Genomic DNA, 15,330 nt, shown 5'->3' with positions numbered 1-15,330 from the left:
CCCTAAAGGAGTCTCAGTTTGAATCCTGGGACTGCTCCTTGGTGATTGTACATCAGGACTGTCTGAAGAAGCAGTTTTTCCTTCTTTCTCTTCTCTTTTCCAGTAGTTACTTTATAGCCTCTAGATGCTCTACAGAAGTAATTCTACCCAAACATGGTCTTATTGTCTTCTCTACAGCCAGCCAGCTCTTATTTTACTTTTCCCTTCTATGTTTTGTGATCTTCAGAGCTGCCTTTGTATGGACTGTCATAAAAAATTTTATTTGAGGCAAGTAATATGCCGTTACTGGTCAGTTCTTGGGGTACTTGTCTGTGTGGTTTTGATGTCTTCAGGACTATCTGAATGAGTAAGAAAAGACCTCCTACTGATTCTGTAAAGCACACACAACACAGTTCTCAACACCAACTCTCAGATCCACTCCTGTTGCTCATGTAGGTAGATCTGTGCAGTGCTGGAAAGACCTAATTGGTAATGAGTAAAGAAGTTGAGTGCTGTTTAGAAGACACGTGGCAAATAGGGATAGAAGACTAGTTCTGTCCCACTGACAAATATGTTTCTATTAAGCTAGCCATGTGCTTTCTCTTTAATGTTACTGCAGTAACAGCACTTATTATACAGTGCTGCTAAAATCCATCTAGAAGTAAATTGGCCTTTAAGAAAGCACTTTGTGTTTTCTCTGAGTCATAATAGTTTATGGACCCATGAAATTGGTTTTGGTCTTTTCCATGCATTGCTTAACATTTTTAAAGTAAATTTTCCTTGTCTCTTTCTCTTCATATTCACTACCCCTTCTTCTTTTCAACCAGATTGAATTAGTTAGAAGAGATTATGTGGCTAATGGTGGCTGGGAGACTTTCCTGTCCTATGAAGATCCAGAGCAGGATATTCTTGTTGGCCTTCTACGACTGCGGAAGTGTTCAGAGGAGTCATTCAGACCTGAGCTGAAAGGAGGTGTTTCCATTGTCCGGGAATTGCATGTGTATGGGAGTGTGGTCCCTGTGAGCAGTCGCGATCCTTCAAAATTTCAGCACCAGGTACTTCAAGCCATCTTCATTTTTATATCTGTTCCTTTTTCTTGCATTCTGCTCCCTCTTCCCAGTATAATTGGAGAAGAATTTTATTTAATACCTGAATTCATTTGATAGCATTGAATCACAGTCTGTTGCGATAGAAACAGAATTGAATTTGAGCCCCTTCTTGCATTTCAACAGCTGAAATCATGTTGCTTCTGAGTTTTTGCTTGTGGGACCATGTTTAGGCAATTGCAACTGCTCTGAGATTAAAAAAAAAAAAAGCCTGAATGTTATCAGCCTTGCTTTATGCCTGTACAATGCAAGCTCGTGTATGCTGGTGCTAATTTGACTTCTGAGTACTAAGCATCTTTGGTTCTAAAATATCATCCTTTTGTCATCCTGTATGGGACATCAGAATTCACTGAGAAAAAGCAAAACAAAGGAGATACACCCATTGTGTCTTTTTATTGCCTTCTAAAATGGATCTTGTTCAATAGATGAATTTAACCTCTGAAATCTGAAATAATTACAAATGAGATTTAATTTGATACTACTCCGTTTTATTTCAAAGGAAAATGTATTGAATACATTCTTCCTACCAAAACAGAAGAAATCCAGCTCTGGCTCTGAGATGTGTGTCAGTTGAAGTGACTCAGTGAGACTCCAAGGTCTCTTTGTTGGGTCTGACAGATTTTTGCTTCAGACACACTTGTGAGACCATTTCTTATAAACCTTAAAGCATGTGAAGAATGGAGTGGAAAACTGTGTTTCCAATTTCTTGCAGTGACTTGTATGAAAATGGCAGATTATCCTCTGCTGCATGTTAACATGCTGTGGCTTGCAGTGAGCAAAAATGTGAATTAAATTTTGCCCTAGTGGGTTTTGAACCTTTAGACAGAGCTTTTAAAAAAGCAATCAGGTTTTCCTTTTTGCCAGAAGTGCTCAGGGCTGATGCTTTAAATTAACTTCCTTGTACTTATTAATCTTTCCATGAGTACCTGCATTAAGATACAGTTTTGCTAGATGCCGATGATGTGTGACCATAAAGCAGTAGCTGGGGAAAAAACTAAATCAAAAAAAGAAGTGGATGTTTACGCTATCAAATAGTTAACACTTAATAACTTAGTAAGGAAAAAATGGTCATCCTAAGTATTTGAGAACAAATAAAAGAATGAACAAGAGAGAGAGAGAAAATCAATTGAAAGTAGCCAACTACAAACATTAAAATAGGCTGCAAATTGAAATTTCATGGTATATGACGCACTCGTGTTCATTCAGAGTAGTCAGTGCTCAAGAGGTTAATCAGAAAGTGTTCTTCACAGTTGTGGGGGCAATTTCTGATTAGAAGGACGTTTTAGAATTAAGATTTCTGTGTGTTATTTAAAAATGCTTGTAAGTGTTAAATGCTTTTCAGAATTAACTCACATCTGCTTCAGTGTTGCCACAGCCCCATTCTGTACGTCTTGTCAGGAAAACAGATGAACAAAGAGCCAAGTTTAATTTCTGCATCCTAATGTTAGAAGTGAATTAATCCAATCAATTATTCCCAGATATATAGGACAATGAAGTCGTTAAATAGAGTGGAAAGGCTATTCCCTTATTTTGGAGCATTATTGTGATTTCAGTAGTACTCCTGCTGTGCAAGATTTCCAAATGTAAATAGAGGCATGGAACTGATCCAGAATAGTAGCATGTTCTTCTGCAGTTCTTTTTGGATTTGCCGTCTTTTGTGTCATGATCTGAGCTTAGCAAAGTGGTACAGAGATCTTGAGCCTTGCCTAGCTTTCTGAGGCCATGCAGAGGTTTGATGCAGCCTTTGTGGGTAGCCCTAGAAAGCCTCATGGTCTGACCGATGTCCCCAGTCAGGGGATGGCACTGGGATCCTTCCACAGTTCAACAGTGCATCTGGTATTTGTGCTCTGGCTTTGTTTCATTTGTTAGCACAAACCCAGGTCTAATAAGGTAGCTGTTAAGACGTGTGATTGTTTTTTAGAATTGGTTATCTCAGCAGGATAGGCTTGTTCAGTGCCAGGAAATATGGGATTCATACCAAGTCGACTTAACTATCAATAGATTTAACTTTGTTCTTTTCCTGTCATTGAGAAGCAGTTGGACACTAGAACTGCCCCTGAGCAATTTCACAATCAGAAAAAAATCCTTGAGAAAGCTCCACTGTAAAACAATGTTGGTACAACTCAAGCCCTCTCCTGCAGTAAGATTTTGATCCTTCCTGTGCCAAAAATGTGAGACTTTTGGAACTTTACTAATGTTTACATTCTGACCTTGCTTATTCTTTCTATTTTTACAGAACTTACCATTTTTTCCTGTTATATCTCCCCTTAACAGGGATTTGGTATGTTACTAATGGAAGAGGCAGAAAGAATAGCCAAGGAGGAGCACGGGTCATGGAAAATTGCTGTAATTTCAGGTACCTTTGCTTTATCCCTTTTTTCTTATATATATATCTTAATCTGAAAATAAACCCACTTCAGCCAACGCCACTGCTGTGAACATTCATTGTATTAGGTAGAAAATGAGCAGCAGCAGCTGCTTCTTTGTAATGAAGTCAAATTCCATCGTAGCTTTGTCCAGACAATACTATTATTGTAAGCAGCATACCAGAGGACACGCTGCAGGGATCCATCCTCCTCTTAGTGCTTCAGGAGACAGACTGTGTGACCATGGGTGTCTTCCTCCTCCAAACACTGCTATTTCCAGCCTCTCTGATTTGGCCCCATCACGGGCTGTTATTGTTGAGGGCTGCTTTCCAGAGCTTAGGAGGATAGAAAATTGCCAGTCTCCATTTTAGAGTCTCTCTGTAAGTGCTGTCATTAGGGTGGACAGATGTGCTTTTAGGATACATTAAGCATTATCATGAAGAAGGGAGCTATATAAGAAAGGGCTGCATCTCTTTCTCCTATTTCATTTTCATGGCATTGTGATTAAAAAGAGTGGCATCAGTTCATTGCACGTGTGTGAAGTCAAGGTCGGGGCTACCTTTGAGCCTTAGTTTATCTTATATTAGCAGTGTAGGTGGCTGTGGAAAGCTTTTACAGGTGTATAGTTTATATAAGTGGGGAAGGTGGCAAATTGCATGGGAAGAGAAACTTGGCATAAGATTAATGTATGCTGGGGGACTTAGAATAGCTTTAAAAAAAAAGAAAATCATCTGCTGCTGCCCCACTGAAAAACCCCAAAAAGCAGAAACGTACAACTTTGATCCAAGGTGCTGGGTGCTGAAGGTGAAGAGCTTTTCTGTGTGTTTCCAGCTATGTAATGTCCCTGGATGATGAAAAGCCAAAGCAGGACATCTCAACAAATACTTGTGACATGAGCCTGAGTGTGAGGGAGGACAGCATGTCAGCAGTAGCCAGATGCTTACAGATAATTTTATATTATTTGGATTCCCTATTTCTTGTCATCTGAAGACATACACTGGTCCTGTTTCCCTGTTGCTGCTGCATGGGTGTCAGCTTGAACTGGGAATTTCATATGGCTAAGAAATGCCCACACTACGTCGCTCCTCGAGGCAAAAGTAAAAATGGTTTATTTAGGTTTTGCATGTAGCATCTTGGCTTGGGATGTGTGGAGAGAGGAAGTCACAATTCCTCTGTGCTAAGGAACACTTCTTTTAAGAAGAACACAAAACGTACAGCAAATACTAAAAAAAAAAAATAATATATATTTTTGTGTTGCTAATGTTAGCTGTATTTTAACAAACTAATGTGAAGAATACATTCCTTGCATCGACATCCAGTGCCAGGAGTCTGTTTTCCTGCATGCACAGTTTGTAGCAGCCTGCTTAAGACCATGTCTGTTCTTTTTATTTTTTTTTTTTTCCCCCGGAGTGCAAAGCACGATATGGTACAATTTGTCTTTAAATACAGAATAGTACATCATCTGCAAAGATCACAGATTTTCCAGCTGTTTCCTTGGAGATCTTACCACTTAAATTTCACTTCTCCTGTAGGTTTTATCTGAAATAAAAATGCAGCCAGAAGTTCTTTCTCCATTGGAGGATGAACTTGGTTTCGCTTATTTTGGTTTCAAAATAGATTTTTAATCTGGGAACCCACTTCAAGGTTGGGTCTCCAACACATTGCAAAATTTTGACTGCTTTCTAGAGGGAAGTGTGCAAGGGAGATCTGCTTTGAAGATGTCTCTCACAGGGCTCTATCTCATTAGTACTGCATGTTTTTATGAATGCTGTGTTGCAGTGTTTTGTTTAACAGTGTCCTTTCCTCAACAGTATTTTCCAGTCTTGCACTTAATGGCTACATCAGTACTAGTCAACTAAATAGTGCCAGAACTTGCAAACTGTCTCCTCGGGGAATGGTTCTTGATCTGTGTTGATGCATGTGCTCTACTGGAGAACTGCATGGGGCAGTGCTAGTCCACGGGGGCTGAAACTGCTCAAGGGCTCCTGCTAGCAAAGTGACAGAGTCGATGGTTGAATTCCTGTACTCTAATGATTTATAGGAAAGTTAGGTCTAAGTAGCAAACTCTCTGATTTCTTCAAAAAGAAATGCATGTATTTTTAAGATGGGACAGCATGAAGGGTTTTTGTTATTGGCTAAATGTTAGGGCTCATCTCTAAGGACAGTTCAAGTTCAGCTCTGGTTAGAAATTAGCAGCAATCTTCATGGTGGGGTAGGAGGCTGGAATAAATTATCATAGAATTGCTTTGGTTGGAAAAGACCTTTCAGATCCTGAAGTCCAGCTGTTACCCCAGCACTGCCAAGGCCACCACTAAACCATGTCCCTCAGCACCACAGCTACATGGCTTTGAAATCCCTCCAGGGATGGAGACTCCACCACTGCCCTGGGCAGCCTGGGCCACGGCCTGACAGTCCTTTCCAGGAAGAAATTGTTCCAAATATCCAGTCTCTGCCAAGCCTGGTGCTAAGCCATGTCCATAAGCACCACATCTACACATCTTCTAAACACCTCCAAGGATGGTGATCTTTAAGCGTCTCTTCCAACCCAAATGATTCTGTGATCATCTGTGACTGTTTCCTTCCCTGGCTTTGAGTTGAGGTGTTTCATACTGATTGTTTTAGGACAGCCCATTTTCTAGGGACCCCAAATGACTGGGTTTCCCCCAGTATCCTGCTGTATGCCAGAGCCTTGCTTTACACTAATTATCACTGAAGATATTCTGTCTTCCCAGGTGTGTGAGGCCAGATGCCCATCGCTGGCTCATGCAGATGGGTGAGGGGCCCTGCTCACCCTATAGGGAATGAGGGTGATAGAGCACTGGGATCCTCTTCTCTGGAGATATTCAAAGCCCCCGTGAATGCAGTCCTGTGTAAAGTGCTCTAAGTGACACTGCTTCAGTGGGGGAGTTGGACTAGATAACCTCTGGAGGTCCCTTCCAACTCTGACAATTCTGTGATTCTGTGAATTAATTTGAGGAGCTAGATAAGATGGAGGGACCCAGGAGTCCCTGGCTGATTATTTGTCACAGATTGGGATTGAAGTGTGGTTTGAAGTTGGTTTGGAAATGCAGTTAACTCAAGCCAGACTTGAGGTAAATTCAGATGGAATTATGTATGTACAACATCAAAAACAGGCAATACAGTTACAAGTGGTTATGAAAAAGAGGAAAGAAAAGAAAAAAAACTTGTATGACTAATCTGCTCTCAGTGAGGTAACATTAGAAACGCCTGTCTCCTGTCCAGCTCATTTGCTGCCCATCCTGATCAAGGTAGTATTCAACATTTCCTGACATCTCAGGCTGTGTCCATTAGAGCCTCACTCATTAGAAACCTCTTTCCTCCATGGCAGAGCATGTTAGCTGCCAAAGCCAATTTTCCTTTTGTCCAGACTCTCTGGAGTATATCAGGCATAATCTTTTCCTCTCTGCTTTCTTCCTTCCCACGTATAACCTAGTCAGTACTCTTAATTAAACATTATTTCACTTGCCTGCAAATGCAGGTGTCCCCTTTGTTAGGTCAGGTGTCGTGTCTTGTACTTGCTTCAAGGAGGGCTAAAACTCCTTCCCCCTCAGCAGTGAGTCAGTGGCATATTTCAGTGTGAAGTGTTTGCATTTTTATATTCTCTGTCAGGCACTACTGTAAGACCAGTTGGTACCAACATGTACATGGGAAACAAGTGAGTAATTAATGATTGCCTCCTGATTAAGATCAGTGGGACCATACTAATCAGATGGAGGTGACTGATCCCAACATCTTTCTCCTAGGCATACTGCTGCAGCAGCCAGGAATCCACAATCACAAAGCTGTGAATAGAAATTAAATTAATACCACCTGTTTTCTGTAGTCTCCGCCAGAGATAAAAATCATCCATGATAGTTGGTGACTCATCTCCCAGTCTGTTGGTGCTGCCTGAGCTCACTGTCTTGTGTGTTTAAGGAGACTGTGCTACTCTTGCCTTCGCCTTTTGCAGTTAGGAAGAAAACAGAGGTTCAGACCTCTCTAAAAGTGAACCCAATGCATCATACCCATGTTAAACTCACTTGCGATGAGGAACATTAAGGGGAGGGAAACTGAGCTGACATATAAATCAGAGGTAAAAATTGATGGCACATTCAATAGTACTCTAAAGTATCCTAATTTCCTCCTGTAAACAGCCTTTTGGTCACCCTAGAAGTAATAAATTACTTGAGCAATCAGTGTCTCATAGTTCATATTGGATGTTGATTCATAGGCTGCCTTGGAGATTGCCAGCTGCCCGGGTGTACTCGGGAGACCTTAGGACGAGGCTCCAAAGTATTGCTAGAATTGATGGGGTTTGGGAGGGTTCCCTGGAGTTTTGCTTCCAGTGCTGGTTGGTTATTTTTAGAAATGCCAATCTTACTAGCTATTAATAAGAGAAGAAGTGGCTCAAGGTAAGTGGAAATACAGGAATGTTAATGAATTGACTCGCTGATGTTTGTCTGCTTCAGACTGATGGCTTTGGAAAAAAAATTAATTAGGGGGATTTGGAAGAAGCCAAGGATAAACCTGTACTAGGGTATTGGTGCTGTGGAATAGCTCTTGTGTACAATCCTCTAGTTCATAATGAACTTCAATTTTGAAGGTTTAATAATGTAACAGCTTTGAAAACAGGCTTGATACTGTGTTAAGTGGGATTTCAGTGAAAGCATGAACAGGAAATATTGCTGTCCTTAAACAAGGACACTTCTGCAAAAGTCAGGATTCTGCAAGATTGTTCTGCTGGGAAGCTTTCATATATATATATGTATATACCATAATATATCTGGCAAAGTTTTATAATGTGGCCTAACTTCTGCATAGTACAGACCAGAGACTTCCACCTGTCTTACATTTGTCCCAGTTGAGCATGTTTTGTAAACTGGGAACCTATCTTGATTTGTGTGGTCTCCATCTGCAGGAGCTTCCTTAGAGTGGGAAGAAAAACCAGGAAGACAAACCCTACACAAAATCTTGTGAGCAGGAGTTGAATAAATGGGGAGAGACCTCTTTTGTGCTTCTTCTTTCCTCAGCAACCCTTTCTTTGATCTCATCCTAAGCTATTCTCAGGTTTAGAAAACCCAAACAACTGAAAGCCCCACAATTCTGAAATTAGATTGGGTAGGAAGTATTTAGAAATCAGATTAATGATGAAATTAAGGTGATTTCCACCCCAGTGACTAGTAATACACAGCAGTATAAATAGCACTGAATCAGAACGGTGAGCAAGAGTAATTTTCAGGGATTTAAAAATAAAGATCATTTTCTTTCAAGAGATTCTTCCTCTCTGACTGACACTGTTCTTACGCCACCTGCAAGTTGTAATCCTCTTTTTCAAGGCTGCACCAGAGGTTAAGGGCTTAAAGCTTGTTCTTAGTCAAAGCTTTTGAGTACAGGGGTCATGGTGTACTGGGTTTTATCTTTGTCATGTTTATAACCCGAATTTGATGCACCCTTGCAGTCCAGCTTTTCACCTGCTACTTTAGCTGAGAGTTACTTCTGGCTTAGTGCAGGCTTGTCTCTGGTGTGCTTTGTTTGTCTCTAAAAGCTGTTAGAGAAGGACCAACATTCCTCCCTGGTTTACCAGTCTCACCCTGCAATCCAGGTTGCATCCTGCACCTCATCAGCTGCCATTGCCCTGCCCAGAGCAGGGTGAGGACCTCTCCCTCCACCACCAGTGGAGGTGTTCATGAGACAGTGAGCAGATTTTTCCTTCAAATACACATTCAAGCCAGAACTGTGCAGATGAATGCCATCAGTTCCTGTGCTTCTGCAGAGCACATTAGTTCGTGCTCCTGGGGAAAAAAAATAAAATTCAGAGTTTCCCAGCTGACTCTTTCCAAAGCATTTTGTTCTCCCTGCTGTTCTTGGAGTAAACAGCTGAACCTCTCTTCTCATCCTAAGTCTTTTAGCTCTTAGAGGCATCCAGTTTATGGACAGGAAAGGAAGACAGTGTGGTAGGAATTAACAGGACTGCTGTTGCTCGTAACAACAGTCCCTAAACCCACGCAAGGTTACTTTCAAACAAAGGAAAATCTGAGGTCCCCTGCATCAGGCACCCAGGAGTAATCGTGGGCGATGAACCGGGAAACGATGCACAAAGCAAGCTGGGCTGTACAGCAGCTGCCTCGTGGTGTGTCTAGTTAAATATCACTTCATTTGAAGAGGACCGGTGGGAGAACTGCATGTAATCGACTCCAGAGTCAATGACAAATGCACCAGGAGTGTGTTTGTAAGGGAAGATGAGCAGTTGCAAGGCAGGTTAGGAAAGGCATTTTGGCTTCTGGCAGCACGTGAGGGTACTGATGGGGTGGGAAACAGTATCAGCCATAGATACTCTGGTTTCATGTTGTGGGTGTAGTTATACCTCTGGTATTGCTGCTGTGATTCTCTGCTCCATTTAAAGCTTGGACTCTAGTGATCCTGGATGCTTTGGACCCTGGATGTTAGTGATGGCAAGGTATGTACTTCCCCACAAAGATGCAATCTTGTATCTTGCTATTTGACCCAACCAGCCAGAATTAAATATGCACAATAACAAGGTGATTTTTGGCCTGCTTGCAAGGTTTCTGTGTGCAGCCAGGAGTTGTGCTGTCTGCTCCTTAGCAGTAGGGAGGAGGTGCCCCCCCACACACCTAAATCAAAGAGCAAAGTAAAAAAAGCGAGTGGCTTGTTTATCATGAAGTCGTTACTCATTTAAGGTAATTTTCTGCATGAGTGGTGCCTTTCTACTCCTCTGATGTGAGCAGTATATTAGTATGCAGGCCTGGGTAGCTGAATGGGAGACCCTGGAGGCATCACTCCATTATTCAGAGCTCTGGGGAGGTCTGATCTGAAACGTCTGTTTTTCCATTTTCCAGCATTTGTAATTGCATGTGTGTTTTCTTTGCCTTTTGTTGGTTTTGTGGTGGTTTTGTGTTGTTTATGTTTTGGGGGTCGTTTTCTTTGTTGTTTGTTTGAATTTTGTTTGTTTGTTTCCTTTAGTTGTACCTACTTTGAATTTGCCTCTTTTTTTCCCTGTTAAAAAAAAAAAAAGGACTCAAACGTAAAACCAATTTTAAACATGTTACTCCTCTGATGTCCACAAGTCCTTAGGCACTACAAATATAAGAAAGCTTGGGGTTTGAGGCTAGTGGATGGGCTCATAAGCTTGCTGAACGGATATTCACTTCTTCCTTTTTGACAATGGCTGATACTTGAATTCTGTATTCAGGGCTTTCTCTCCTCTTGGTAGGATGATGCTACTCCAATCCCTAGCAAAGCTTTCCCTTCCACTCCTTGTTTACCATTCAGTCTACAAACCTGTGTCTGTTTCTGTTTGGGATGGGGTTTATTTATCTTTTTAGCTCTATTTTGAGGCTGTATCTCCTGTTGTGCAGTCTGTAGGTGTCAGCACTTGCCAGGGTCCCCTTTGGGAGTGGGTGGTGAGCAGTTCCATGCAGTGACTCAACCAGTACAGTTATTTTGTCAGAAACTGCACAGCACCCAGAGGATGATTTAGGACAAACACATGCTTGCTCCTTGCATTCCTTCCACAGTGTAAGTACGATGTAGCTCTCTTGCCTGTTGTCTCTGAGTCCAATTTACAGCATATTTGCTTCAGACTCTGCCTCTTCCCAAAGATGAGTAGCCTGCAGCCAGTCACTTTTTGATGCTGCTGATGCTGGGTGTCTGGGGAAAGGAGTGAATTCCAGGTAAGCATGCAGACATCTTCTCAGCCTCCAGCCATTTGTTGCCCAAGGACTTCTAGAGTCAGAGAGGGTGCCTTTGTATCTGATAACCCTCAAGGGATTTTTCTGCCTGTCAGTCTGTCTGCCTGCAACAACTTATCTCCCCATCCCTTTCCATGAGCTTTTTAGGGTTGATTGCACTGCCTCCCTGTACCTTGAGCTTGAGAGTAGTTGAAAATAGCTGAAAGTGGGTGAAGGATGATCCTCCATTAAAACTTTTCCTATTGTTTCCTAGTGGGTTCCTATTGCCATTGTTTGACTTTGCTGCTTGACATCCCATAATTAACCCCTTCTGACCCCAATGCTGTAACAAGTACTTCAGACTGTTTCTTTAAAATAGCACCAGTGATGTCTCTGTGAAATGTAACACACAATAAGTTCTCAATTAGAAGTCGTGTGTCCTCCCCTTCCTAAATGACAGAAGAGTAAAGCTCCTTACTGGATGGGCTTCATACATTGTGGGTCCTTTGTGTTTCCTCTAAGCAGCAACTTGATTGTTCTGATGTCATCCTCTGCTTTTCCTAGAATCACAGAATGCCAGGTTGGCAGGGACTCAAGGGTCATCTGGCCCAACCTTTCTAGGTGGGAAATTTTGGTGGTTACCTTTGGCAATAACCATGACTGGAGAGATTTGAGTCTGTGCTTTACAATTACTTGAAGCACCTGAGCAATAAAATTACAAGACTGATACCTTTCTTTTTAAAAATACCATAGTTCCACATGATACTGAAAAAAAAGTAGCAGAAATGTTTCCCTGCCTCCTTTCAAAATAATCTTTGTGTATTTAAATAATGTATATGCAGGTGCAGCATCAGGAAAGTTCCCATTCCACATATTTCTGTTCTTTTAGTGCATGCGTCATCTGTGACAGCAATATAGGAAATGTGGAGAGAGGCTGTAATCAGCAGGTCTGCAGAGACAGAAGGGTGTGAGTGAGTGACTGGGATGACAGCAGCACACACACATTCAAGGTCACTCATGAGGACTTACTGCCTCTGGAAGTGCCCAGCACCTCTGGCCAATGTGCCTAGATGCTTCTCTGAGGAGGAAGAAAACATCAAAGTAAAAGAGAGCAGATTTAGGTTAGACATTAGTGAGAAATTCTTCACTGTGGAAGTGGTGAGACACTGGAACAGGTTGACCAGAGAAGTTATGGCTGCCCCATCCTCAGGGCAGCCTGGCCTAGTGGGAGGGGTCCCTGCCCATGGCAGGGGCGTCGGAACTAGATGTCGTCCCTTCCAACCCAGACCATTCTATGGTTTTATGAAATGCTATGTGGTGTGCCCCAAATGTGGGGTGCCCTCCCCTTCCTGGAAGTATTCCAGGCCAGGTTGGATAGGGCTTGGAGCAACCTGGTCTAGTGGGAGGTGTCCCTGCCCATGGCAAAGAGTTGGGACTAGATAACCTGTGAGGTCACTTCCAACCCAAACCAGTCTGGGATTTGATGATCACAGCCCAGAGCTGAGCCAGTGCAGGCATCTTCTCAGTGATGCTGTCATTCTGGCTGGGGTTTGTGGCCTTCATGCCTCTACCTTGAAGACTTGGAGCACAGCTGGCCAATACCTGAGCAGCTCTGCCCCCCCTTGTGCCAACACACAGCTTAGCAATAGCTGAGTGCCAGAGCTTGCTTGCTCCCAGCAGCCTGGCTTTAGCTGCACTTCTCCTGGCTCCCAGTGCACTCTGGGCTGTTACGCTCTGTGAGCTCCTCGCTGAGTCCTTTATCTCCTGCTCCTCTTTGTGAAAAATGTTGGGGGTGTGCCAAACTAGTATCCTGTCCTGGCACCGAAATATCTTGCTTTGACTCTGCGTGTTACATTACTGGTCATTCTGGTTTTGGTTTTTTTTTAAGGATATGTCTCCTCCTGTCTCAGGGACAGCTGCTTGCTTTATGTGTGAATTTTCAGCGTTACCATCTCCAAACCAAGCTGTACTGTGTACCACTGCTTCTGAGTGCCCTTAACATGTCTTCAGTATGCAAAAGCCACTTTCCTCTAAACTGTACACCAGTGGCACGTGAAGAGCACAATTAGCTGCCTCCAACTTTACTTTCTGTGGACATAGCAGAGGTCGGTGGTTTCAGTCCCAGTGGTGTTTAACAGTGACAGTTCATGGCTTGTTTATTTTACCTCCATAACCCGAGTTTCTTGCTCAAATTTAAGATGAGGCTACCACTGTGTGTTCTCTTTATTCACAGAAGAGGAATTGAAGGTATCCAGCTATGGAGTAGCTGTCTCCATCCCTGTCTACCTAGCCTAAATCAGCTGCCATGAGGAGAGGGAAGTACTTTCCTACTGCCATGTTGTCTGTCCTTAAAGGGTTGGCATCTTACTGATTGTCCTTGACAGGCGTGTTGGTTGCAGCAGGTGAGCTGCCTCCTTGGTTTAGTGAACCTGAAAGCTGAGATGCTGTGGGTGAGGCTTCTGGCAACTCCCAAGGTCAAGGAGCAGGAATGCACAGACCAGATATTTATGTGCTGTAAGACTGCAAATTACTTTTCAAACACTAAAAGCCAGTACTATAAATACAGTGCTCTTGCATGGAAGAGCTTTTTTGGCTGCAGTATCTGCTGTGACGTCTGTCAGCGTTATCTGTTTATGCTGGCATCAGAAAAGCAGTCTAGCTTGGCTTGTACCAACAGGATTGTCTCCTTATCTCTGTACAGAAGATGCTTGTTTGGGGGCAGGGGAGTGCTGAGGGATGAGATTGAATTCCCCTATCGCAGGTGCTTGCCCTGTTCAAACTGAATGCACCCAGGAGCATTAATAGGCACCCTTCCCCTTCTCCTTTCAAGTGCAGGCATTCTGTCACCCGTACCCACACCATCTCCAGTAGCCTTTAAGCAAGACCCACTGGTAATTTACCCCTGGGACTGGAGAGGTGTCTGGAACCACAGCCAAATCCCTCCAGCACACCCCATCTTTTGAAACAGTGGTTTAATGTCTCTCTGCAGCAAGACTTCACTCCAGCCTTGCTCTGTCCCAGTGACGTAGCAGCCTTATCACAGCAGCGTAGATCTCGGGCACCTCTGCCCTTCCCTGCTATAAGCTAATTACTGTGCGGCAAGATGATCACTTTTCCCCCAGACCAGGTCTCTATTTGTGTTCTGTCAAGTAGAAAATTAACATGGACACAGGCCAGGGATGTTTCATGCCTGAGTGGGCTGAGGCTGGAGGTGGCGAGGGGAAGGCAGGATGGGTTTCTGAATGGTAGGCGTGGACACCCAGATGATGTCAAGCATTGCCAGCTTCGTTAGCTGGATCATCAGAGAAGTTGAGTAGCTGGGGAAGAACCAGAGAAAAATTGCCTGTAGCAGGCACAGTCCTAATTAACTGCCCATCTCAGTGTGCTTTGTTCAGAACTCAGCTGAACAGTATTTCAGCAGAGCAGATGAGGGGTGTTGTCTGGAAAAATGTGGAAGTGAGAGCTGGTATTAACTTATATTAACTGTATTAATTCATTATTTGCCACATCAGAGACTTTTCAGGACCTCCTTACACTGCAGAGATACAAGCAGAATTGATGTTTGAGTGACTCCCTCCAGTTGCATTGCTGCTGGGTTCTGATGATCATATGAACTTGCAGGAGCCCTATTAGCAACTTGCAAGAGGGACAATAAAGCAAACAGATGTGAAAATGAGAAGACATGGTAACAGATTTTTCTGTGCCTGGTCATTCTCACTTCTTTTTCATCACTAGCATTATTTATTTATTTATTTTTAGTGTTTGGATACTTTTTATTAAAAATACATGCAGTAATAATCTTTAGGCAGAGCTACCTGAGCTGCTGAGTCTGCCACTTAGTTACAGAAACACATTACAGAGATTCCTGGGAGGCATTTGGGGTCTTTCTGCTTTTATTCTCCAGAAGTCATTAGTGTCTGATCTAGCAATCTGAGCTTATTAAACTGTAGATCTACAGGAACCTTTTAAGTTGTTCTTCGTAGAATCACAGAATCATTTTGAGTGGAAAAGACCTTTAAGATCCTCAAGTCCAACTGTTAACCCAGCACTGCCAAGGCCACCATTAAACCATGCCCACCAGCACCACAGCTACACAGCTTTGAAATCCCTCCAGGGATGGGGACTCCACCCCTGCCCTGGGCAGCCTGGGCCAGGGCCTGACAGTCCTTTCCAGGAAGAAGTTGTTCCCAA

General features: G+C 43.0%; 1 protein-coding gene across 1 annotated transcript in view; it reads left to right on the top strand.

Moving 5' to 3' along the window:
* The window catches only part of ELP3 (elongator acetyltransferase complex subunit 3), a 96,052-nt gene that overhangs the window by 67,680 nt on the left and 13,042 nt on the right, over positions 1-15,330 (top strand). Inside the window, exons 13-14 of the mRNA XM_051613570.1 lie at positions 807-1,034; positions 3,360-3,441. Coding sequence (XP_051469530.1) covers positions 807-1,034; positions 3,360-3,441 — 310 coding nt within the window. The remainder of the gene's footprint in view (positions 1-806; positions 1,035-3,359; positions 3,442-15,330) is intronic.

The sequence above is a fragment of the Apus apus genome, chromosome 3 (assembly GCF_020740795.1).
Source record: "Apus apus isolate bApuApu2 chromosome 3, bApuApu2.pri.cur, whole genome shotgun sequence".
Lineage (NCBI taxonomy): Eukaryota > Metazoa > Chordata > Aves > Apodiformes > Apodidae > Apus > Apus apus.
The sequence above is the reverse complement of the archived record's forward strand: the minus strand, read 5'-3'. Positions and strand labels throughout refer to the sequence as shown.